Source organism: Pungitius pungitius, chromosome 10, assembly GCF_949316345.1.
Source record: "Pungitius pungitius chromosome 10, fPunPun2.1, whole genome shotgun sequence".
Lineage (NCBI taxonomy): Eukaryota > Metazoa > Chordata > Actinopteri > Perciformes > Gasterosteidae > Pungitius > Pungitius pungitius.
Genome location: NC_084909.1, coordinates 5864965 through 5888895, shown reverse-complemented (window position 1 = coordinate 5888895; position 23931 = coordinate 5864965). Strand labels below are relative to the sequence as shown.

The 23931-nt window shown below is 44.0% G+C and overlaps 2 protein-coding genes across 4 annotated transcripts in view; one reads left to right on the top strand and one right to left on the bottom strand.

Moving 5' to 3' along the window:
* Window positions 1-324: 324 nt before the first annotated feature.
* Window positions 325-9155, bottom strand: LOC119229117 (claudin-10-like). 3 transcript variants are annotated; one of them, XM_062565045.1, is made up of 7 exons: window positions 8865-9155; window positions 5762-5923; window positions 3865-4026; window positions 3695-3782; window positions 3482-3589; window positions 3297-3389; window positions 325-553 (listed from the first exon to the last, which is right to left on the bottom strand). In XM_062565045.1, exons 1-7 carry the CDS (start codon window positions 9076-9078, stop codon window positions 367-369), a joined length of 1014 nt encoding a protein of 337 aa, XP_062421029.1. In that variant the 5' UTR covers window positions 9079-9155; the 3' UTR covers window positions 325-366. The 3 variants fall into 3 exon arrangements, with proteins under 3 accessions (XP_062421029.1, XP_037345173.1, XP_037344803.2); XM_037489276.2 differs by lacking the exons at window positions 325-553; window positions 5762-5923; window positions 8865-9155 and adding an exon at window positions 4106-4425 and having other exon boundaries at window positions 3183-3389; XM_037488906.2 differs by lacking the exons at window positions 325-553; window positions 3297-3389; window positions 3482-3589; window positions 3695-3782; window positions 3865-4026 and adding exons at window positions 4989-5290; window positions 5406-5510; window positions 5598-5679.
* Window positions 9156-10151: 996 nt separating this feature from the next.
* The window catches only part of LOC119229359 (ATP-binding cassette sub-family C member 4-like), a 39701-nt gene continuing 25921 nt past the window's right edge, over window positions 10152-23931 (top strand). Inside the window, exons 1-20 of the mRNA XM_037489650.2 lie at window positions 10152-10261; window positions 10910-11020; window positions 11874-11994; window positions 12090-12314; window positions 12435-12524; window positions 12649-12812; window positions 12901-13026; window positions 13405-13654; window positions 13730-13837; window positions 14000-14089; window positions 14462-14653; window positions 14742-14836; window positions 14918-15004; window positions 15110-15206; window positions 15606-15851; window positions 16052-16183; window positions 16328-16365; window positions 16659-16753; window positions 17185-17331; window positions 22773-22852. Coding sequence (XP_037345547.2) covers window positions 10179-10261; window positions 10910-11020; window positions 11874-11994; window positions 12090-12314; window positions 12435-12524; window positions 12649-12812; window positions 12901-13026; window positions 13405-13654; window positions 13730-13837; window positions 14000-14089; window positions 14462-14653; window positions 14742-14836; window positions 14918-15004; window positions 15110-15206; window positions 15606-15851; window positions 16052-16183; window positions 16328-16365; window positions 16659-16753; window positions 17185-17331; window positions 22773-22852 — 2577 coding nt within the window. The 5' untranslated portion in view covers window positions 10152-10178. The remainder of the gene's footprint in view (window positions 10262-10909; window positions 11021-11873; window positions 11995-12089; window positions 12315-12434; window positions 12525-12648; window positions 12813-12900; window positions 13027-13404; window positions 13655-13729; window positions 13838-13999; window positions 14090-14461; window positions 14654-14741; window positions 14837-14917; window positions 15005-15109; window positions 15207-15605; window positions 15852-16051; window positions 16184-16327; window positions 16366-16658; window positions 16754-17184; window positions 17332-22772; window positions 22853-23931) is intronic.

The window sequence follows — 23931 nt, the reverse complement described above, 5'->3', positions numbered from 1 at the left end:
GCCACGGCAGCATAACATTAGGGTCCGGTTTTGTTTATCTATACTTTTAAGGAACCGCGGATGATGGAAAACCGAGAGCAGATCCTCTCAGAGCAGCTGTGTCCGGGCGCATGGAGCAAATTGCCACGCCTATTCTTACCAGACCAGAACGATGGTAATCTCTAGACCTCATTGATTTAATATTCTCAAACCTCCTCTTGTAATAGGGTGTGCACCAACCCCTTTTAGTCCCGTTTTTTGGTACTTGAATAGCACACAGCCAGTGCTTTTTCTTCTATGACAATCATTTTTAATATAAAATGCTCATGAAAATAAAGCCCCACATATAGTTTATTTCATGTACAAGGAAAAGGCGTTGAGAAGAGGTCACACATATGCATCTGTAGTTGTTGTTGCGGTAGTCAAGGTGATCCCAGAGATGCTGCTTGTGGTGCCACTGGTGGTCCCTGATTCGCTGCTCCCACTGGTCACTGTGCGAGCTAAAGAAACCCTTTTTTTTGACGTAACAATTGTGTAGGCCTTAGGGATCCGGTGGTTGGGGTATCCTTTGGGGCTGTGAGGTCCAAATTCAATAAATTGTGGTTATATGCCTGGAGATAATGGAAATGTTTGAAAATGAAATCAGAAATGTCTGAATTTTACCTTGAGTTGCACGCTTCCCTTCCAGCAAAGATACTGTAAATAAGGCCTCCAACAACAAGCAAGCTGGAACCCGCCCAACCGATAAAGACACCAACCCCTATTTCAAATCTGGCAATGAATACAACAACCAAATATTAATGTATTTATTTATATCTGTAATTATTATTATCTCTGGTAATTATAGATGTATTATATAACATGAATTTATCCTTGTCACTTAATCATTGTACGTACTTTTGAGCTCTGTAGTTTGGGTTTTGAAATTCAGCTCTGATTTTGTTTCCATAATAGGAAAATGCGATCATGGAACACAACCCTAAAACCACAAGGACATGTTGACTTTAAGAAGAATCTGATAGTGTATGTATAACTTCTTTCAAATAGGTCCGTATAATCACCTACCTCCAATAAGGTAGTTCATGCCCCCAGCGAAGGTTACCCTTGCATTAACGATCTCTGATCCACCAACCTTGGTGCACTTCATTCCCACTAAAACCAGAACTGATCCAAAGAAAGCCAGGATAATACAGATGATGATGAGAGCCCGGCACATGTGAATGTCCCCTGACCAAGAACAGATAATACGCAGCAGACATTAAAAGGTGCGTGAAAAAAACACATTTTCATTCATCATCATCATCATCATCTTGTGCTTAAACACATTTTACTTACAGTTCAGGGCAAGCATTGATGGAATTCCCTTGCAGTCGGACACTCCAGTCGAATCGGATACGCAATCCTTCCACAGGTTGGAGAAGTAGTTTGAGGATGTCAACACTATGCTGTCCACCTCAGACCATGTCCAGATCTCTGTAGGCATTGTGGAGCACACCAGGATCCATCCCGACACGCAGACAACAAAGCAGCCAATCTCCATGTACATCACCACAGTCCTGTAACTCATGACGGCCTCTAAGTTAAGCCTCTACGCCTTGAAAAAGTTCAATCCAACTGCTCCTGAACACAAACTGTGGGGCCCCGCAGGAAACACACCCACAGAAGGCTAAACGTGGTTTGTGTACATCATCACATGTTTTGCCTTGAACTGTTTTTTTCATGGGGACTTTGGAGATGTGTTTTTTGTTGTTAGCACAATACACATCAACCTAAGCGCATGGGCTCAGGGTTATGTATCATTCAGCTCTCACCGCAGATGCTGTCTTAAAGTCTAAACATGCAAACAAGGCACTGGCAAATATATGAAATGTACTTTTTTGTTGCACTGAAGCGTACTACAGTCAAATAGAGGTCAACTCTATATGCCGTGAAAAAGAGTTGTTTACTCAGGCTCCATTCTGTACTCACCTCTGCACACCACAAAGTCAACGGATTATTCACACTACGACTAGTTGACACATTTTAATTTAATTGTTTTCAGGCACTCCCTAGAAGTTTGGGGAATTTCTCGGTGTGAAACGTCCCATTCAGATGTGATTGTGGAAAAATATTTCCTTGTGAGTCAACCCATGAAACTAGACAGCCACCGTCAGAGTAAATCTGAATTATAGCTTTCAAGCTCTGAGAACAAAGGATATACATATATGGAGGTCAATGAGTCGTTCCTTGAAGACTTAAATAAGACCTCAGGGATTCTATTAGTCACGAGGTACAATGAGCTGAACACTTAACAGACACTAAATATGGACACATAGGCTTAAAGAGAAACTACATGAAACCCTCAAAGCTTTTACACGTGCCCCTTAGCTAAAAAAAAAAAAAAAAAAAGTAATTACACCTCATTGACCAAAGCCGTTACAAAAAGTCAATAAGCACTCATGCAATAAGAAGAGAAAAACCAGCTGATCCTCCAGTGCCAGGAACAAAAGAAGGTCTTTGCTGTCGGAGACTGAAGTTAAATCCGTGATACTGATCCTCCACGATTTGGAATAGTTGGTAACTGTGTATGTATCCTCCAGTAGGAGTAGCAGTAGAAGACACCAGCGCCCACACCAAAGTGCTAAGGAGCATTGGCCAAGATGCCAAGGCACAGGAGGCTAAACGTGGATTGTGTACGTTGTAAGATCCCACTTTGATAATGGGTTGGTTTTTTTGTAACACACATGATTTCTGCCGGATTACCATTAAGAACGAACTGCTTTTTTGCCTCTCTTTGAAATGAGATTCATAAATTTTTTTTTTTTTTTACAACTTTCCTTTCCAGCTGTTCAATTATGAAAAAACGTGTCCATGCAAGTTCCTCATGTGTACGTCAAACAAACTGCCTTCTTCCAGCTGAGAAATATCTTTGTTGAGTCTTGTGACTAAAAACGGATCAAATTTGATTTTAGCAGTAAAACAGTAAACAAGCTTTCATCCATGATGCTTCGGTGTCAGTGATACTTCAGCTCAACCTTGGGAGAATGATCCCCATCATATTAATGATATTAATATATTTATTATTATTGAGTATGAAAGTTAGCTGCAACAACAACATCAACAGCATAAAAAAAAACAGAAACTTGACAAACTCTTTAAGGAGATTAACAGCAGAATAACAACAAAATACAATTGTAGCGAATGCTCTGATGAGAAAGCAGTGTTTTTTAAATTCTATCCACTACACAAATGCATCTCTTTCTGAGATTTTTGTGCGTGTCGTCTGAGAGAGCTTTGAGATCTTGGAGCTTGGTTCTGATCCCCTGTAGAGTCCATACTGCGTGGAGGGTCTGTAGTAACCGGTGTACCTGGTTCCTCCTCTGGAGCGTGGGGCCATGTACGTGCCTCCTCCATAGGTATTAACCACTTTACTATAAGAAGAAAAAAAACATGTGAGTGGTCATTATGCAGTACATATTTAGAAGTTACAGAAAAAAGGGTTATGATGAATGAATTTGAATACCTTGCAGGTAAAACGACACGGTAGACGGTCACGGCGTAAAAAAGACCCCCTGAAAGGATTAAAAAACATCCCACCAGTCCTAGAAATATGGGAGGTCCTAGATCATACCTGGAATTAGTTAAACGAAAGACAGTTAAGATAACTCTTACACATTATGAATACATCAAACTCCGATGGGTTTTAATGTGGAAGTGAAATGATATCGCGAAGTACCGTAATACTCCTGGCCGAACACTCCGAGCAAAGGCTGTTCTGGCGACCCTGTTGATGTATACGCAGTAGGCAGAAACGTTCGACACACCTGCATTCAGAAGTTCAGATGAATTCAAGAAATAATGAGGTCATTTACAACAACAGTTATTATTTCCGTGTTGTGTTCTCACCTCCCGCCATATGAAACAGTGCCCCGGCAAGGAGCAGTCTGTCCTTGGTTTTCTGAGCTCCACCAATATAAGTGCACTCCATCCCGACAAAGCAGAGAATAACAGCAAAAAAACCAAGAGTCAACCCGCACATCAGCAATCCTCGTACTGCCTGGACAAAAGCTGTGAGAGGAAGAGAGAAAAAGCTCCGGCAAAATATCCCAACAATATTGTTTTTTTGGCAGCACGTGGCTTTACTTACGGGTGACACTCCAAAGCACGGCGAAGTCTCTGCAGTTGGTGACGGCTGTGGAGTCGGTCGAACAATCCTTCCATAAGTTGGACCAGTACCACGCCACTTTGATGATGAAGGATCCTCCTTGCCCTCCCAGTTGGGTGATCCTCCAATAGTCCATGGCCATGGTGCACAGCACAAAGATCCATCCCAGCGACGAGATCAAGAAGCCCAGTACTTGGATCAGGCGTTTCTTCATTTCTGAAATCACTAAATTAGGCGACTCAGTCGTGTAAGTCGCACAAAACACACCGTTTTGACGGGTCAGCGGTAATCTGGATGATGAGTCGTTTTCCGTTCCGGGAGCAGATGACATTGTGCCGTGTGCCGTTGCTGTTGATGAGGGCTCCATGCAAGTGTTTGAGATGTTTACTGTAAACCTTCTGGGGTGTGCCACCCACTACAGAAAGTTCTCTCCAACTATAGCTACTTTTTTTTCAGGTTGAAATACATTTTTTTTCCATCTACTTGCACGTCACCATTATACATGGTATGTATTACATTATTATACATGTGATATGTATTTGTTGTAAGAAGCGTCACGCTGGTAACCATGTTCAAACGATTGGCGTCATTGTGATAAAACTGTGACTCCAACGGATCTTCTTAAGAGAAAATAACTGCTGCCCTCTGCAGACATGATGTGATCACTGGAGAAATAATGTATATGCTGTTGTATGGTATGCTCAATCTTATTTCTACTCAAAAAAAAAATCGGAATTACCGCAAACAGACCCGTTGTGTAAAACACTTGTTTTTGATTTAGCTGTTTAATCATAATACATGTGTAATCCTTATATTCAATGAACACTAACATGAACAAATACCAAATACAGAAGTTTTCTTGATGTAAAATCTTCAGAAAAATAAAACAAAATGCATTACAGAAGAAACATTTAGACATTCAAAATGTACTCCCCATTGAACCACAGATTATTGGATACAAACTGTACAATAACTCTTTTAAAACTCATGGGCATCAATATTCACATCCCTCACACATATGCATTCTTGTCAAAGTGCTGCGTCCTGGAGGAGTTGCTGTAGTCTGGAGGCGGCCTTTGGTCTGCAGACTTTGCTCGGCCTCTCGGGCAGGACGAGATGTGAGAACGTGAGACAGCACCGTTGTAGATATACTTCACTTGACTTTGGCTGGAAAGAGACAGACCACACATTTGTCTCCGTATAATGAATTTTGATTCAACAGTATTGGTTCATTTGTGTGTCTTCTGAATCATGTAAATGTGGTGTGTGTTGCTGAAAGCACCTTTTGGAAAAAGAACCTGTGATGGAGAAGCAGAGCATGCTGCCCCCGAGGATACAGAGGACAGAACCTGACCAGCCGATAAAGAGGGCAACTCCGAGTTCATACCTGCAGACAAAGATCAATAGTTGCTGATGAAGGTCGTTTTTCTAAAGGGGTTTTAACAAATCCCTGAAATAACGAGAATTGTCTTACTTCTGTGCAATGTACATTGGGTCAAAAAACTCAGTTGTTATTCGGTGGGCATAGAGGGAGCATGCTGAGAGTGAGCAGAGCCCTGAGTAGAACAAGAAAAGTCAATGTAATTAGACTTCATACATACTTGCAGATATTGGTGAGATTATTTTCAATCCACTTACCACTGAGAATGAAATTGACACCGGCAAAGCAGGCGATCCTGGCCTTGTTTTTGTCGTTTCCTCCAATTTTGGTGCATTTCATTCCGACAAGGGCTGATATAGAACCAAAAAACCCCAGACAGACAGCTGAAATCATCAATCCCCTGCATGCTTGAATGTAGCCTGCAAATGTAAAAATAGAGGTCAATTGTATATTCGGTCCAAAATTATTTTCTGTAGTCTCACATCTGCACACAACAAAGTCAATGGGGCTATTGACCGTGTGAACAATTTACACCCAACGCAAGGAAAGCAATTTTTGTCTGATGTAACCCTAATTGTTTTCAGCCCCTTGTAATAGTGCCGGGAATGTCTTAGAATGAAACATCCTATTCAGACGGGATTTTGTGGCAAATATTACCTTGAAAGTTGACCCCTGAAAACAGGCAAAAAGCGTCAGAGTAAATCTCCCTTATAGCTTTAAAGCTCAAAAAACAAAAGGGTAAACATTCACTCATTTGGAGGTACATGACCCTTGTTCCTTAAAAACTTGAATCAGGCCTTTAGGGTATCTATTAGTCCCGAGAAGCAATGAGTCTCAACTAAAATGTTCGCCAAAAGTTTAGACCGAGAAGGAGCTGAACACTTAACAGCCACCTGGAAACTGAGGATGAGTCAGCCAGCACTAAAGATAAACAGCAACCCTTTCAGGCATTAACATATGCTCTTTAACGGAAAAACCAATAGCAAATAATCCCGACATGATTAACCAAAAAAAAAAGGCAGAAAAAAACAAGAATCCAACAACTAGGGAGCAATGAGCAGACCATCCAGTGCCAGCATGGAGGCGAAATCTTTGCAGTTGGAGACTCCAGTGGAATCAGTGACGCAGGCCTTCCACAGGTTGGACCAGTAGGTAGCCGTGGTGATGACTGTCCCGTCGAGTGACGACACTTTCCAGTAGTCCGTCGGCAAGGTGGAAGACACCAGCACCCACCCCAAAGTGCTCAGAACGAAGCCGAAGATCTCCTGAAACATGCTGCTCGTCCTGCCGTGAGGCGTCCCGTCCTCCGCAGCGCTGCGTCACGTCCAATTGGTGAGACCTGGAACCGATCAACGGTCGCCTGGCCAGGGGGAGGCTCCTTGAAAAGGTTACTTTTGCGCTACACCAGTTCAATAGATGAGCTGCGATTGATAGTTAATGTGTTGTGCACTCTTATATTCTGTAGGGAGGAGTTTGACCATTGGTCTTCATGGCATCATCCGCCCCCCTCGTCAAATGCGCGTCACCGTGACGCAGCCATTGATGATGGGGGACGGACAGTTCCGGACACGAAAAATGTCTTTAAAATGGAAGCCGCTGTATGCATGCACAGTTAATTAATGAATTCAATCTGAGGTGTGTTACAATGAATATGGTCACCAGTGAAATGTGGTCATTGGTCATGCCTAGTCGAGAATGGGCTAAACCAAAAATGCGTCACAGTGAGTGAGCCAAAAGTAAATTCAATGGTGTCTGCTCATTTTCCCGCCCATTCCACTAACTATGTGAAAGGTGAACAGGTGTTTTCTAAAAACGTTTTTTTTTTAATCAAATTTGAAAAAAAGTCATATCTGTCATTGGAAACCACAGCAGACTGTACAGTGAATGGCACCTTCTACCTTTCACCTTGCACTGCCACCTGCATAAAGAGAGTGCTGGGATCCCCTCTGAAATAGCCAAATTAAAATAACTTATTAACAGCGTGTCATTCACTTTGATACAGAAGCCTCGAGGGGAAAGGGAGATAATAAAATCTGATCTAAAAAGTTTTCTCATTCTTATTTTTAACTATTGAAAGGCTGAAAAAAGCGTTTTAACCTGGGAAAGAAGGTACATTTGATCATGTATTTGTTGTTGTAATATTCATTATAGCCACAAGAGGCTGAAGTAAATTAAAACCCACGTTCTACTGTAAATAGCAAAACATTATTTAAGGAGACTAACAACGTCTTAATGCATTCTAAATACAAGGTATATGTGTTGCATGTTAGCAAGTTATGTGACATTACTGTCATTTTTTTTATTATGGCCGGAAATGTATTTTAATTATCACTAATCTGGGGTTTACGAGAAGGCCGTTTGTCTTATGTAGAGAAAAGTGTAAATGTGGACAAAATTACAATTACAAAAAAGGAAAATGATCTGAAATATGTTTTTTTCTCCCATAAATCAATTAAAGGAACCCTAAAAAAAACCCAAGATATAATATTACATGAAACGGGTTCGTATAATTTGAATTGAATGAAACTTTCTTTCCACATCACTGCCGACAGCAGGTTTTCAATTACTTACTCTGTCGAAGCTGTGACTCGTCGACACACTAAGTTTGACATTTACAACAAAGGATTACTCATTTGTCAGTGCAACCACATGGGCCATAATCCATAAAATAAATGATTGTTTGGTTGTGTTTATTTGAGGTTAATTACATTTTTTCTATAAAACTGAAACAGTACCTGTCAAGGTGACATGTTGTCCAGAATCAGAAGCCATTGATTGCCACATACGTTACACAGAGAGGAATTGGACGTTTGTGAAAGCAACGAGTGAGTAAACAACACTTTTTAAAATGAACATAATAACATTCTTTCATCAACAAATAACAAAACCCTTTAAGAATGGCTTTTCTACAAGATATACCTAAAACATGGTTTAAAGGGAATGGTAAAACGGTCACTTTTACATAATTTCAAGGAGCTTTTAATAGTACGTTGAAAGACTTATTTCTGATTTAGCAGATAAGGAAAATAGGTAACTAGCACTTTGGAAAAGAAAATGTACAAACTTCCTGCACTTGAGTTTTGAAAGAAATGGTCAGCAGCTTGATAGTTCTGAATACATCAGAGATACATGCCTCTGAAACCACGGTGACACATTAGTTTCTGTGTAGAACAATAGTGAAGTTACATATTCAGGACCTTTTGCACAGCACCTCTGCAGTAATACATGCAAAACCACAGAATATATCACTACAGGAGACGTTCACCGACGTGATCTGTTTCCAACCGCTCTGTTAACGTAGACGAAAGCGTGAGACACGCGTTGCCGTGTGGTTTGCACGCCAACCTCGGGTTAGCTTACCTTCCAGCTTGAGGATAGTATGATGTGGTCTGCAGTGCAGAGCTCCGATGGCATTTCCAGCACAGTTGTTCCACAGACCCTGGAGCACCCAGGTCGCTGTGATGACTGAGGACGCCCGGCTGGTGGCCCTCCATTCATTGGACACTGTGGCCCCAATAGTGGCGCCCAGCCCGGCCAGGCCGGTGACAAAAGCCAGAATCTGCAAGCCTGACATTTGGAGGTTTAAGATGGGTAAACTGTCTTCTGAAAGATACAAAAAAAAACTGAAATTAGATTTTCCCAGACAGGCGAATTACACTGTGGACATGTGTTTCATTGTGATGATTTACAAATTGGATATGGCGCCTGTATCTCCGGTGGCGAGGGATGGACACAAGTGTGAAAGTTAGATAACAGGAGGGAAGTACTAGATGGCGGTTATTCATTACTTCAAGTAAGCAGCATTTGAAATGCCTCTTTTGGTCCAGAAATAAGGTCGAGTAGCATATTAACATCAAAGAAAATAATCAGTAACCCTTAAAAAAAGATCAATGTGACAAAGTCCAGTTGGCTATTTTTGCACAATAATATTTAGCAACTAAATGACTAACCTTTACCGGCCAATCCGAGAACATTCACTGTTGACTTTCCGTGAAGGGTGTCAGTTTTGATCTGACATTATGATAACAAAAATATCCAAATATTGTACTATTTACTTGATTGATTAAAACAATTTGCAGAATTCACTCTTTCCTGGAATAATGAAGAGGTATGTCGTCTTCAAGGTCAACAACAGAAAGTTTCCAATCTTCCAAAATGGGTAGAATGAAAAAATGAATTAGGTAAAATTCACAGCAATAACTCTAAACAAGACAATTTTCTGGAAAAACAAGTGGAAAATGTTTTTAATAGAAGAAAAATGTATGTTTTTTAATATATTATAATACGAGATACACCGTACTTTGGCATCTGCAATGTGCAGTACCGGTACGTGGATAATATTATTTTAACCTCAGTGCCTTTACGTGCTCATCCGTGTTAAAAAAGGGAAAAAGTTCAACACGCCTGGGAAATGATGGACACTTCCATCAGCCAATCCCCAGGCGGGAGGCGGGGTTACGCTCCGCCCCGCTCACCTGACAGATGAGCCGAGGTAATCCGGCCCTCAACGTCTGCAGGAGTGATATTGGCAGGTATTGGAGTTAACTGCAGCTGTTCCGTCAGGGGTTTTACTGCTCTGAGTCGACCCCCCCCCCCTCTCCTCCGTCCCCCACACACACACACACACACACTGCCACCCAGCCTGCAGAGAAAGTCCTCAGGTTGCGTTCACTGATGGGGGCCATGGAACCACTGCGGAAGGAGGCGAGGGATAATCCGTCGTCTTCAGCTAATCTTCTCTCCAAGATTTTCTTCTGGTAAGAAAAGCGGCCCGCAGTGACGGCCCCGTCTGACGTTAATTGAAAGGAGAGCTCTCGTGTGCGACACTTTGTGCTCATTCAAAAGACGCGCTGTGCCCGGGACGCGAGGAGCTGACGAGCCTCCGTCCCTCCGCGCGTTATCGTGTGGGGACAGTGTGGGCACAGTGTGGACTACACACTGTGCCCACACAGGGACCCCGTTAGAGAAGTAAGAGGAGTTACTATAATGATGATTGCAGTTGTGTGGCACTAAACTCAACATAGACAAAGTAAAGAAACTGGATATTAAAGGATAATAATTACTTTTTTTGCCAGGGGGGGGGGGGGGGACATTTGCAAAATTCCCCTAAATATATGTATATTGGGCCATACTGTTTGCAATTGGTTTCTCATATTGATGTTTTGTAAGCATTCTGGCACCTAGTAATGTAATGATATAGGAACTGTGAATCAAGTCCATTAGAAAAAGGTGGTGGAGGCCACGCTGGAGTTAAACTGTGTGTTAGTGTTCCAGCTCATACAGGTCGAATACTTCAATCTACGGTTTGCATTCATGTCTTCTCTTGAAAACTTTCCATATCCTTTATTTCCGTGTTCAATGAGCTTTCGACTACTGAGCATACTTGTATGTTTCTTTCTCTCCAGTTGGCTGAATCCCTTATTCAGAATTGGGTACCAAAGGAAACTGGAAGAAGACGACGTGTATGAAGTTCTGCCGGAGGACGCTTCACACAGACTCGGGGAGGAGCTACAATGGTACGACATTGAATAATGTCTTTTACGATATCTCCCATTCTCACCAACATGAATCGCCTTCGTGTTTTGAAAAATGTTCCTCGACTTTCCAATGGTTTCTGAGGTACAGGAATCCAATTCCCCACCATATAGTGAACAGGTGAAACTTTATTCTGTATTAAGCCTGTGAACCGATGAGACGAAGCGGATAGTCTACCTATTAGAATGAGATGGTGTTGTACAATGCACAGCTGTTAGCACGGGGTATTTCATATGAACCGTCCCTTACTAAAGCACATATAACACACTGCTCAGGTTCAGATCAGAATCGTATATTGTTTACGGTTATTGCAGGCCTGGCACCTCTCAGCCTGGATGCATCGTAGAAAGGGGACAGACCCTTTAAAGGGTTTGGTGTCACTTTGTGCTTGGTACAAGACGGCACCTCTCAAACTCTCACTTGAGTTGTATACCGAATTCATATAAACCAAAGTGTGACAAATTAAAAAATATTAGCACCTCCAACAATTCAAGGCTGGGGCTAGAGAGAACCAGAAAGAAGCTGCGCCATACGGCTGTGCCATGGTTGGGAATCTAGATGGGAGAGTATGGTCGAAGTAGCTGATGATGTCACATACCAATAGTTAATTCTACAGCAGGAGTAGTGAGTAAATCATGACAGCAAAGTTCTTAAGTCTTAAATCAGATCAAATTTGATTTCAGTCCAATGCAACAGCTGGAAATCTATTTTTTCATTATGTTGCAGAATCAGTAAATATTCTACTGTTGAACGGCAGACACCAACATCTGTAAATAAAATATGCCACCAAATAGAGGCATAGTTAATCATTGCTTTTCCTTTTCCCTTTCAAAGTCACTGGAACAGAGAGGTTCAACAGGCGGCCAAAGATCTGCACCCCCCCAGACTTTCCAAAGTTCTCGTTAAGTGCTATTGGAGACCATACGCACTCATTGGAATCTACATCTTCATAGAGGTACAGTGTCGTCTCACAGCTAAAGCAAACGTCTCCAAAGAACCGTGTGAATGCATTGAACCCACGCAGCCACCTTCCATCTGCTTTTCTATCAGGAAGTTATCAAAGTCATTCAGCCGGTGCTGCTCGGGAAGATAATTGAGTTCTTTGAGAATAATCAAGCCAGCAACACAGCTGCAGTCTACGAGGCCTACAGCTTCGCTTTAGGCATCTCCTTGACAACCATTAGCCTCTCCGTCCTTCATCACCTCTATTTCTACCACGTCCAGCGAGCAGGCATGAAGATCCGTGTGGCCATGTGCCACATGATCTATCGGAAGGTGAGTCGTCATGTGGTGCGTGTGTGCATAAATGTCTCCTTCATATTCCTCATATCATCCTGTCATATTCCTGTGGTTTTTATATAACTTGTTTTAACGCCTTTTTTTTTTCCTGCAAAGGCTCTTTGTCTTAACAGCAAAGCGTTGGCCAAAACCACCACAGGACAAATTGTGAACCTCTTATCCAACGATGTCAACAAATTTGACGAGGTAATCATCTGAAAGTATCTATTGACCACAATGTATAACTAAGGCTGAGCGATATTGCCAAACTCTTCTGTCACAAAGTAGGTCATTTCACATGTTGATACCAAAAAACATTGTTTTCTTACAGCTAACTTTATATTTGCACTTTCTGTGGATTGGTCCTCTACAAGCAGCAGCTGTGACATTGTTGTTGTTGTATGCGATTGGCCCGTCGTGCCTTGCGGGAATGGCGGTCTTCTTCGTCCTGATGCCGGTACAGACTATGTTCGGACAGTTGTTCTCTACTCTCAGGTTTGTAGATGGTTCGCTCCTCTGCCATTAGGCCTGCGCTGCAGTGTTGCGCTGGTGCGATTTCTGCCATGTGTGCCGCTTGTTTCAGGGCCGAAACGGCCGCCTTAACGGATGAAAGGATACGTACGATGAGTGAAGTCATCTCTGGGATCCGCGTCATAAAGATGTACGGCTGGGAGAAGCCTTTCGCCGCGTCGGTGGATGAGGTCAGAAGGTACAGCATGAACCCAACCTGCCCCTCCTCCTACCAAATTCCACCGACATCTATTAACACGTCTTTGTAATATCCTCTCAGCAGTGTGTAGGATTTAGTCAACCAACTGAATGTCCCTCTCTCACCCCTCCCCTTCCACGGAGAGACACTGGCCTTCAGGTAATGGGAATTTGAGATAGCGTTTGTTTTGTCCGTTCTGGGCTACCGCGGAAACACGCGGCGCGGTGGACTCCGTGGAAGAGGGCCGCCCCCCCCCCCCCCCCGGGAGGCGCTCATTCCAACCATGAACGCATTCATTCTTCGTACGCGTATAAAAACAAACGCCCCTGTTGCCCCGAGCAAGTGTTTTTTCTGACAACGCGTCTCCTTCTCGCACAGAAAGGAAATCTCCAAGATCATGAAAAGCTCCTACCTGCGTGGCCTGAACATGGCGTCCTTCTTCGTGGCCAGCAAGATCATCGTCTTCATCACCGTCTGCATCTACGTGCTGACTGGAAACCAGCTGTCTGCCAGCAGAGTGTTCATGGCTGTTTCCCTCTACGGGGCGGTCCGACTCACCATCACGCTCTTCTTTCCCTTTGCCGTAGAGAAGGTCTCTGATTCTCTCGTCAGCATTAGAAGGATTCAGGTAAATATTTACACCTGGCGGGTGTTGATCCTCGTCAATGGAAACAAATAATCTGGACGCCATTCTTCTATTCAGAGTTTCCTTCTGCTGGAGGAAGTGGCTCCTCGGCCTCTGGCGAGTGCCGTGGCAGAAAATAAGGACTGTATTGTGAAGACTGAGGATTTATTGTGCTACTGGAGTATGGTAAGAACTGTTATCTGTGCATGCATCAGGTAGACAATACCTTTGTCCCCCGAGGGGGTCTTAAGTGATGATGAAGAGTGTTGCTAATTGCGAGGCGCCTCTGATGATGATGACGATGTCGATATGACACACGTTTCGGTTCATTTACTTTTTCTCTTACAGATGCTGGAGGCTCCAACTTTACAGAACGTGTCTTTCACAGTGAGGCCGGAGCAGCTGCTGGCAGTAATTGGACCTTTTGGGGCTGGAAAGGTCAGTCTAAGCGGCCTGAGAATACGCGATGGTAACTCTGAGACTTGTTAACTGGTAACTAAACGTTGACAATGTAATATTGTCAGTTGTAGCGTTCAGTTCGTCCTGAGGACAAGATTCCTTCACTCTGCCATGAACGTATCCTGACGTATCTGAGCAGATATTAGATAGTTAGTGAGTACTCAGGCAGGAGGAGGGCGTCCTTTAGTTGAGGGTTACCGCAAAGGACTTGAAACCGGCCATAAAACGTTCTCCATTCACGCTGATTCCTCCGTACGAGCTTGCTACAGTACCTCAGTGAAAGAAAGTGATTGTGAGCTCCTCAAGTTGTTCTTCAAATCTCAGACCCGGTTCTGTGTTTGCGCATGTCAGTCCTCGCTGCTTAGCGCCATCCTGGGAGAACTGGGTCAGGAAAGTGGCGTGGTCAAGGTCAAAGGAGCGCTGACGTACGTCTCTCAGCAGCCCTGGATTTTTCCCGGCACAATTCGAAGCAACATCCTTTTTGGCAAAGAGCTCGACCCCAAGAAGTATGATAGAGTGCTGAGAGCCTGCGCCCTCAAGAAGGTGACAACAGTTATTATAAAAATGAGTTTGTGGCGGGTCCATTTGTTTTGTAAATGATCGGTACGGGTTGCGTTTGGACCCTGTTCAGGACATGGACCTGTTACCAGGCGGCGACCTGGCGATGGTCGGAGACAGAGGGGCCAATCTGAGCGGGGGACAGAAGTCGAGGGTCAGCTTAGCAAGGTGCGCTAAATCACCGCCCTGCAACGCTCCTCTTTGTTTGCCAGTGGCAGAGGCGTAACCTCCGCTTGTGGGTATTTCTAGAGCCGTGTATCAGGATGCCGACATCTACCTGCTGGACGACCCACTCAGCGCAGTGGATGCTGAGGTGGGAAGGCACCTCTTCGAAGAGTAAGTCTCGTCACTAAGTGGAGAAACCCAACGCAATGCACGGTTAGTCGGGTGTAAAAATCTGGAGTTTTTCCATTTCTATATAGCAATATTTGTTTTCTTCAGGTGCATTTGTGGACTTTTGAGGAAGAAGCCTCGTATCCTGGTCACTCATCAGCTACAGTATCTGAAGGCTGCAGATCAAATTGTCGTCTTAAAGCAGGTGTGTGTAGTTTAAGGTTGTGTTGTGTGTAAGGTGGTGATGAAACAGAATCTTAAGCCCTCAAAGCCAAAACCATATTTGGTTCTCTTTTAACGTTTGAAATTCCAATAGTTGTAATTATCATCATGTGCAGTATATGTTGTATAATTCTGCAATAATGTCTTGCTGCATCCCATAGTAAGTTCAGTAACTTTTTTGAATATCAAAAGAAAACCCTTTGACTTAAAGGTTGCTTAATCAGTTGTTGCTCAAGGGCTGTAGAATGATTAGTCTTTCTGGAAGCTTTTAATTGTAAATAAAACAAATCTAATCTCACACACTGTAGATGTTGTTTTCATTGTTTATTTTAACAGGGGCCTTGTTCTGTTTGTTTGTTCTTGTGCCATCTATCATTGTCAGGGTCAGATGGTGGCCCGTGGGACCTACAGTGAGTTACAAGGCTCTGGGCTTGACTTCACCTCCCTGCTTAAGGAGGAGGAGGGCCAGGAGAAGGAGAGGCACGGTGTGACTCCCATCTCTGGGACGGTGCCCCGCCTCGCACACACACTTTCTGACAACTCTATGTCCTCCTCTCCGTCCTCCTCTCCGTCCTCCCTCTCCTCCTCTCGGTACTCTTTGATCGAGGGAACGGATCCACTCGCAGCGGTATGTAAATGTGAATCAATCAAGTGTTTGTACTTTAAGTAGTAAAAATCAGTTTCTTATCAAGTTGAAAAGCATAAATTCAAATGGAAAGGCTTGTTTTGCCTTCTATCAGCCACTAGAGGGCAGAAGGTGCTCACCATTATCCTGCTGCTCATTGCAGCCTGGTCTGAGGTGGCATTGACACTAGTGTCTATCTGTAGGTAGGGCACGCAACGGGGGAGGAAAGGCGCTCAGAAGGAAACGTTGGCCTACGTATGTATGTGAAGTATTTCAGGGCAGGCACTAACTCCCTGGTCCTCTTGGTCCTCATTTTACTCAACGCCATAGCACACGTGAGTCCATTTTCTTCAATCCATTTGACATTCAACGTGTAATTATATTTTTGACAATAATTTCATTTTTAAATGATATTGAATGGTGTGATAAATTGTCTCGATAAATGTTTATTCATGAAATCATTTATTTTCCTTGTTTAGATTTCCTTTGTCCTTCAGGATTGGTGGCTCGCTTGCTGGTGAGATTTGTTCTTGCTTTACACCCTTAAAAACACAAAAAGGAAACCACAAAGGCTTGAGGATAACAGGTTTTCTGAGCCTTAACCACTTTTTTGGGAACCGATAAATACTTGATGATTGGAGAGAAGACGTCTGAACCAAACTGTTATTCTTGGCATTATGAGCCACTTGTTGAAACTGACCTTGTGCCTCAGGATAGTAAGGCTTGTGCCTTCGCCTTGCAGTGTGCTTTCATTCGCTGCGTGTTTATTTGTCCTTGTGGGTTTTCGGTTCCTTTGTGACTGACTTGCAGGGCCTCTGAACAGAAGCACATCAATGTGACAGAGCACCTCAATGGCAGCCTCCCTCAGCAGATGGACCTTGACCTGTACCTAGGTGTTTACGCAGGTGAAGCCCACTGAGCGCGCACATTGCTTTTCATGTACTGTTGAGGCTCTGAATACGCCAGCCATTCAATGAACAGATCCACAGTTCTTTGGCTGTGGCCCAAGGCCTTCGAGGCCCGCTGTATGTGTACCCGGGTCTCAGCTGTACGGGCGAGATAGCGGGGCCTTTTCTTGCTCTCTGCTATTGCATCGCTCTGATTGTCTCCTTGTGACTCCCTGGCTCTTCACTCTTTCAGGCTTTGTCTTTACAGTGATAGATCAGCGTTAAAGACAACAAGAAATCATGGATGGAAAAACTTAAGTGGAATATTTCTACTTTGGGATCACTCACGATGAGACTTTAAATGCATAGCTGACCATGGGACATCCACAATCATGCTTTCATTTGATAATTTGGTTTGCTAATAGATCTTTTCTCTGTGCTTTTGACAGGTTTAACAACCACTTCGGTGGTTTTTGGCTTCCTCCGCAGCTTGGTCTTCTTTAATGTCCTGGTGAGCTCGGCCCAAACGCTACACAACGGCATGTTTAACGCCATCCTTCGGACCCCGGTGCACTTTTTTGATACCAATCCAATCGGTAAGTGGCTCATTTCCTCATCAAGTTTTAATTTTAGATGGTTGATAGCTCATTAAATAATTCTAACATGGTCAAGGTTGTGCAAGAATGATGAAATTATTATGAGATTCAAACACCCAGTGGAAGCTTCTGTGGAAGTTATTGTGCTGACATCTCACCACTAGAGAGCAGACTGTTACCTGCTTTGGGCTGTTTTGATCACCTTCACAAACATCCATAATATGCTTGCTCTAAAACTACAGAGTGTATTATTGCTATCAAGTTAGAAATATGACAACTTCAAATATCAAATGTTCCAATTAAAAAAAATAACAAATAACTGTTTTCTCATCAACTATTTCATGATATCGTCATATTATTGACCTGTTTGTGTAATTTACCTATAAATAGAATGAAGAACTGATAGAAAATAATCAGAATTGATAACAACGTGGATCTGCATTTATTAAAAGTTTGTTGAATTTCTCGGGTTTTATTTCTAATCCTGAATAAACTCACAAAAGTCGCTGCTGGCAGGCAACGTCTGTGCATCCCAGAGGCCAATTGAGTCAAAAAAGCCTTGTGATATGACTTTATATGAAGCCATAATGTATTCTAAAATTGTAAATAGAATGGTATCTTTGTATTGTGAGCCCAAACAAAAAGCAAGTGATCATACTGAATAAATACTGTTTGCACTAGATCTTTGGCAGCGTTGTGTTTGGGCTACAGACATGTGTAAATACAGATATATTTGTCTTGTGACGCTGTAAAATAAACCTTAGGATTTGATTATTTTGTTAGCGCTGCAGGCTGTAACTGCTGGGTCAATGGATTAGGCAGATGGACACGATTTCAAGTGTGCAAACACTTTCAAATACGACGATCTTGGCTTGGGGACGGATGTCGTTTCTTTCCTTTTACTGGGATATTTTAAACAACCGTTTTAAGTAAAAACAACAAAAAATGTGAGCGTATTTAGAGATTTGTTTCAAATTATTTTTAAATATTTTTCTCCCTTACAACTGCGTGGTCCCAATTAAATTAACGTCCCCTTTTAATTAGGTGAAGTTATTTAAGTGCAATGTGTCATTCATTTCCAAAGTAAACCGTCAAGTGGCCCACTTTAATAACTTTAGATAATTACTCAGCCTAATCTCTTCATAGCGACATGCATGTACAACACAATCAGCTCGGGTGGGAATTCTCAGCAGGAAGGAACGTTGTCTCTTTTATAATGACTCATTATAAGCTGTTAACACAAGTCTAAATATGATTTGAGGGTGTTCAGGAGCTTGCGGTTTCTTCTGGCATTAGAAGTGGGTGCAGCGACAAAGCTTTCCTTTGCAAAGCTGTGTTTGGAGCAAACACCATAGGTCTTAATCTTTGGCTTTTGTCTTTAATGCTGCCGTTGCGTTACGTATTGGACTACCTGAAGCCTTATCTGGGCGTGCCTTCCTTGGTAATCTACGCACGGGAGGAGGACAAACACTTTGAATAATATAATAATCTGTTTAATAGCCCATCAAAGGAGAGGCTTAACAGACACTGCTATCTGATTGCTCTCGTGCTGCTATCAGTGACCAATGTATGACCAGTCCAGTCATTACAGTTTGGCCTCCGGGCGGCCAAACATCACTTTGTGTGCGACTGGATTTGTACACAACTGTCCCAGAAAGTGCTTTTCGCTTTCCTTTATCCAGTCAGCAGTAGATTAAGCACGACCTCGATGTCGATAGTGATTTACATGTTTTTTTCTGCATTTGCTCTATATTTTTCATTCATTTACTTGAGTAAAAGCGAACCGAAATGACCAGGAAAAAACGCGGCTATTATCAGCTCCTCTGTTTGTTTTTCTCCCTCTTCTTTCTTTTCTATTGTTTTGCTTCTGTTTTTTTTTTCTCATGTTGTAGAGTAACTGCCTCTTTCATAGCAACTGCTTCCACGTACACTTCTCTCACGCAATAAGTGTGAGTCATTTGTAACCGTGTGGCTGTGTGTTGTTAAGGATTTGACAACTGTTTACATGTGTAAGTGATAGGTGGGCTGCTGCTTAACAGGCTCAGTATTTGATAGCTGTCCACAGAGTTAAAGGTTACCATTTCAAGCGTCACTGCACAAAGGTCTTATTTGTTATTCTGTGAATGTAGTTTCTAACAAAAGAGTACATCAGTGGTGAATTATGTTTGATGGAGAGGCATTGTAGCTCTTCTGTATCAGACACTGAATGCCTCTGTGCCATTTGCATCATGTGTCCGTGTTATCTTTTGTGCTGTATGGCAATAGTTGATTTCCGAGTTAGGGTTTTGGCTGATTGAAATCTTTACATTTCCTAACAATGCTATTTGATAAGAAGACACGTCGATGCTTTTGACAACCCTACAGATTGCTTTTTCCTCTACTATATGAATTCATATGACTTAATATATTCATGTTGCTCAGTTTGAGCAATACGCACAGTCTTATTACAGCTGTTCATCCAAATGTGATTCAGTTAGAGCAGCACAGACAGCGGTGGATGTGTTGAGCTGATGTTGATCCCTGTAATTTAGTGTCATTGAGTGGGCTAATCCCCTCAGAGACTGCAGGCCGGGGCTTCAGCTCATCAGCACAGTCGAGGAGTGGAGTTTCAGTCAATACGCGCGCACACACACACACACACACGCACACGCACATACACCTCTGGCGTCCCCCTTTTCACATGGACATGGTGGGCCACCTCATTGCTGGGTGTCACTCAGCAAGGAACATTGGATCTCCTGTCGTCGGTGATTCGAGATTCTAATTGTGTCCACACAGGCCATGTTTTGAACGTCTGTATTTCAGGTCTGGGATGCAAAGAGTGTTAAGAGCAAAAGTGGAAGAAGTACTGCAGAGAGGATGATGATATCGAGGTGTGTAAATTGAATGTGGAGATGGAGCCGTGCGTGTGTGTGCAGTGTGGCTGATAGGGCTCCCCCTCGCTCGGCACTTCCACTATTTAATTGCATGAAAGGGAAGCAGAGGAGATTGCAGGAGCCTGGCGGTGGGAGCGAAGAGAATGGATTTAGAATGTATTAGTATTGGCAGCAAGGCGCCGGCGGTGGGAGGCTGCCCCAGGCCCCCCGAGGCCCTTCATGGAAGTGCAGGTGAGCTGTGCCACCTCCAGCCTTGGCAGCCCCCTCCCCAGTATTCCTTCATTATCGCACTTGCCTGCCTGAAAGGCCGCTCCAACTGCACCGGGGCCCACACATGGAGCGGTTCTGAGCTGTCGCCTTATCTTGATGTTTACAGGGAACAGCGATTTGCCACACGCCCTGCCCCAGCCGGACCCCACTGTTCCACTTCTTTAAGTGTGGTTGGTGGGCCCTGCTCACCTAATATTTCCACCTTTTTGGGTCCACCTTAGTTGGGAGAGCTTGATGTGTCCCGAGCCTGAAAAAGTGGTGCAAATCACCCCTGGAGTCCTCAACCATGAGAAATGGTTTGATACTAATGCGGCTGATATCCCGAAACGTCTATACCCCTCTCTGCACAATAGGTGATATTGTTGACAACCACCCGTAGTGATTGAAGCCATTGTCCCATGCCGATCTTACCTCATAGGCATTGCCATGCAGTGAATGTCTTTGTGTAACTGCAGCACTGTAATGTATCCCCTCTATAGTCCTCGCAGGACAGAGAAGGGACTTTAATTCATCCTCAAACTCTCTGTCAGCCGAGCCGCTTGTCAAACAGCTGATAGCTGACTGATGTTCTCTGCTCTAACACCCTCGAACCACGGGATGATGTAACCCGGAGAAACATATCATTTTCTTATTGGCATTGTTTGTCAGATATGCATGAATGTAGGTCATCTAGGGCTTACCCAGTAAAATGACATAAAATACTATTGGCTCTTCCGCAGAAACAGTTTGACAAGCACTCGCCGCCCCCCCCCCCCCCCCCCCCTGTTTCCAGGCTAAAGCGGCGATATTCTACACTAGCATAGTAGCAGCTCTACCCCCCCTTGCATGAACTCTCCCCTCGGGATGTCTGTATGCTAAAGGGCCACTCGCACTGTGAATAAGATTAGCCTGCCTCCAAGTGTACAACATGCTTACGCCACTTGACTTTGAATCAGTACTGATTTGGAGCATTGCTGGATTGTTGCGGGGAATAATGCTCTGGCCGGGTTTATGCAATGGCTGTTATGGGGAGCCCGGCCTCGTCTGCATGCATGTTTTAGGCAGCAGCGGCGTTTTGGATAAAGCTGTAAGCTGCTTATGGCCGTGGAGAGAGGTGATTACAGGGCCCACCTCCGCAGGACTGACTGGGAGGCTCCGAGGCGACTTTTTGGTCAGCGGCACGCCTCCAGAGCACCATACCAGCACAGTCTGCTAATGTGCCGTTCCTTGTCTTTTGACCCGTAATGAGGCCCCCCCTCCCGCTTCTCTTCTGTGAGCCTTGATTAACTCCTCTACATGCTTGTGCGATTACTATCACTATGTCAGGGGTTGTGTACTTAATACGTGACTGATGCTTTATTTACATCCGGCGAAGACAGATATTGCTGTTGGCTCAGCGATGTGTCACCTTGGGTTTCTTTGACATCATGACACCATTTTAGAGGCGCTTTGACAATATCCGCTGTGCACAACAGATCTAAACAGCCCGTCCGCGTCTTTCAACTTGGGTTCAGTGCCTGTAGTGGCAACACCAGCACCGTTCTTGTCCTTTTTGTCTGCCTCTGAGAGCCTGAGGGCTTCCTTCAGGGGAAGAGATAGAGAAAGCATTTCTGCCTTGCCTCCCCTTTGGGTGGTGTAGTGTTGGGATTTACAATCACTGACCCTGCAATACACACTGTGTGAAAAACAGCTGGGGTGTAATCTCATGTGCTGTGGGATCAGAGCAGGGGAGCAAAGTTACTTTAAGAGTCACAATAAAGGGCTGCTGCTGCACCTGTCGAGAACCAGCCGAAATAATGAACACCTGAGCAGATTGGAGGCAACTCAATTATCGTCACTGAGACTGCCAGTCAGAGCATAAAGGCAGGTACGCAGCTTCTGTCGCCCTTTGTCTCTAAACAAAAAGGTTCCCGTGTGTATTCAGCCAAGAGTAGGGCAGTCTTTGTAAAATGCCAGACAAATAATGAGTCATTGTCCAATCGAGAAAGGCCCGTGTTTTTCTTTCGATATCACACTACGTGTATAAACTCTTTTCTTTTGGGTTGAAGGGGACTTTGGAAACTCTGTAGTCTAGTGAGACAAGAAGGAAATCTAGTATATGGTTTATGGCTGCAGAGTAAAGAAGAGATAAAGAATACATTATCATTTCTTTCAAATGTCATATAGGAGAAGTATAAGGTAGGTGCTACTGATAATTCATATGTTACACTCAACATATTTTTAACCAAAATACTAAATTGCGCTCTGGATTGTGTGAGTCCGCCTCACATCTATCTACGCTAATGGTACCTTATCTGTGCCTTTGTGTTTTCCCAGGGAGAATTCTCAACAGGTTTTCGAAGGACATCGGTTACCTGGACTCTTTGCTCCCATGGACGTTCGTGGACTTTATCCAGGTGAGTCTCACCTCGCCAGGTTCGGTCGCTGGCGCGGCAGCATGGGAAGGCCATTTCATGCCTGGCTAAACCTGCTTTGTGGTCCGGGTCCCCTAATCTGGAAACAATTACTGTAGGATTACCCGCCAGCGCGGCCCAGCGCCTGCACAGATTTAATAAAAGTGTGCACACAGGCTGAGGGCGTGGCCTCCTCAGTGTGACACAACACAAGCGGCATCTTGAGCGAATGTGTTTTGGAGACTTAAGAAGAGAGCTAAAAAGGTACCAGAGAGAAAATAAAGGCCACAGGATGATGGGAACGATGTCGAGGAAAACAGCGGGGGGGAGGAAAGGAGGGGATGACAAGGGCGAGAGAAGAGAAGGAGTGCGGGCGGCGGGCGTACGGTGTGTTTGCAGAGGAGAGGAGCTGGAAGGGCGGTAGAGGGGGGAAAAGGGGGACAGGTCCGTTGGAACAGACCCAGAGCGGGACCAGCCCCCCCCCCCCCTCGTAGCGCGCGGCTCACCCAGTGCTCCGCAGCCTTTTAGAGGACCCGGCAGCCGAGGGCCACCCTGGTACACGACCAGGTTGGGTTACCCGAATGCCACCCTGCCACCGTGACAGCCATCTCCACTCACCAAAAGCCTGCGGAGATGAGCCAGCTCATGCACCTCGCGCCACAAAGAAGGAAATGTTCGCTGCACACAGTTCGAGGTAGAGGAGCAGGCGTGGCTCTTTGGTTAGGGCCAAAGAATAGAACAAAGGCGTGCTGAAAACGAATCCCCCCCCCCTTCACAATGCCCGAGTGATGTTTGTGGCAGATACCCATCTCACAGTAGACAAAAGCCATCTTAAATGCTGAAAGCACAAAAGATCATATTCACAAAAGCTTTTTGTCCGCTATAGGTTCCCTCATTTTGATAATAAGGTGAATAATGGCTTGAGTAAAATAATAAGTTTGTAGAAGGCGCATAGCTCCATCTGAAAATAGGGAAAGTAAACTGAAAACCGACTTGCACATACAGTATGTGCTCACTGTAAACCAGGTTTGACTTTCACCACATGAGCTATTACTTGTCTCATTGAGAAATACAGGGCGCAA

Bases quoted from the DNA above. Each gene is read 5' to 3' on its own strand.
- LOC119229117 (XM_062565045.1), bottom strand. From the start codon at position 9,078: ATGTCAGGCTTGCAGATTCTGGCTTTTGTCACCGGCCTGGCCGGGCTG. The intron at 5,924-8,864 runs GTAAGCTAACCC...TTACATTTGCAG, and splicing joins TACTATCCTCAAGCTGGAAG to GCTACATTCAAGCATGCAGG. The intron at 3,390-3,481 runs GTATTCAAATTC...TTCTTCTTATAG, and splicing joins CGTGTCGTTTTACCTGCAAG to TAAAGTGGTTAATACCTATG.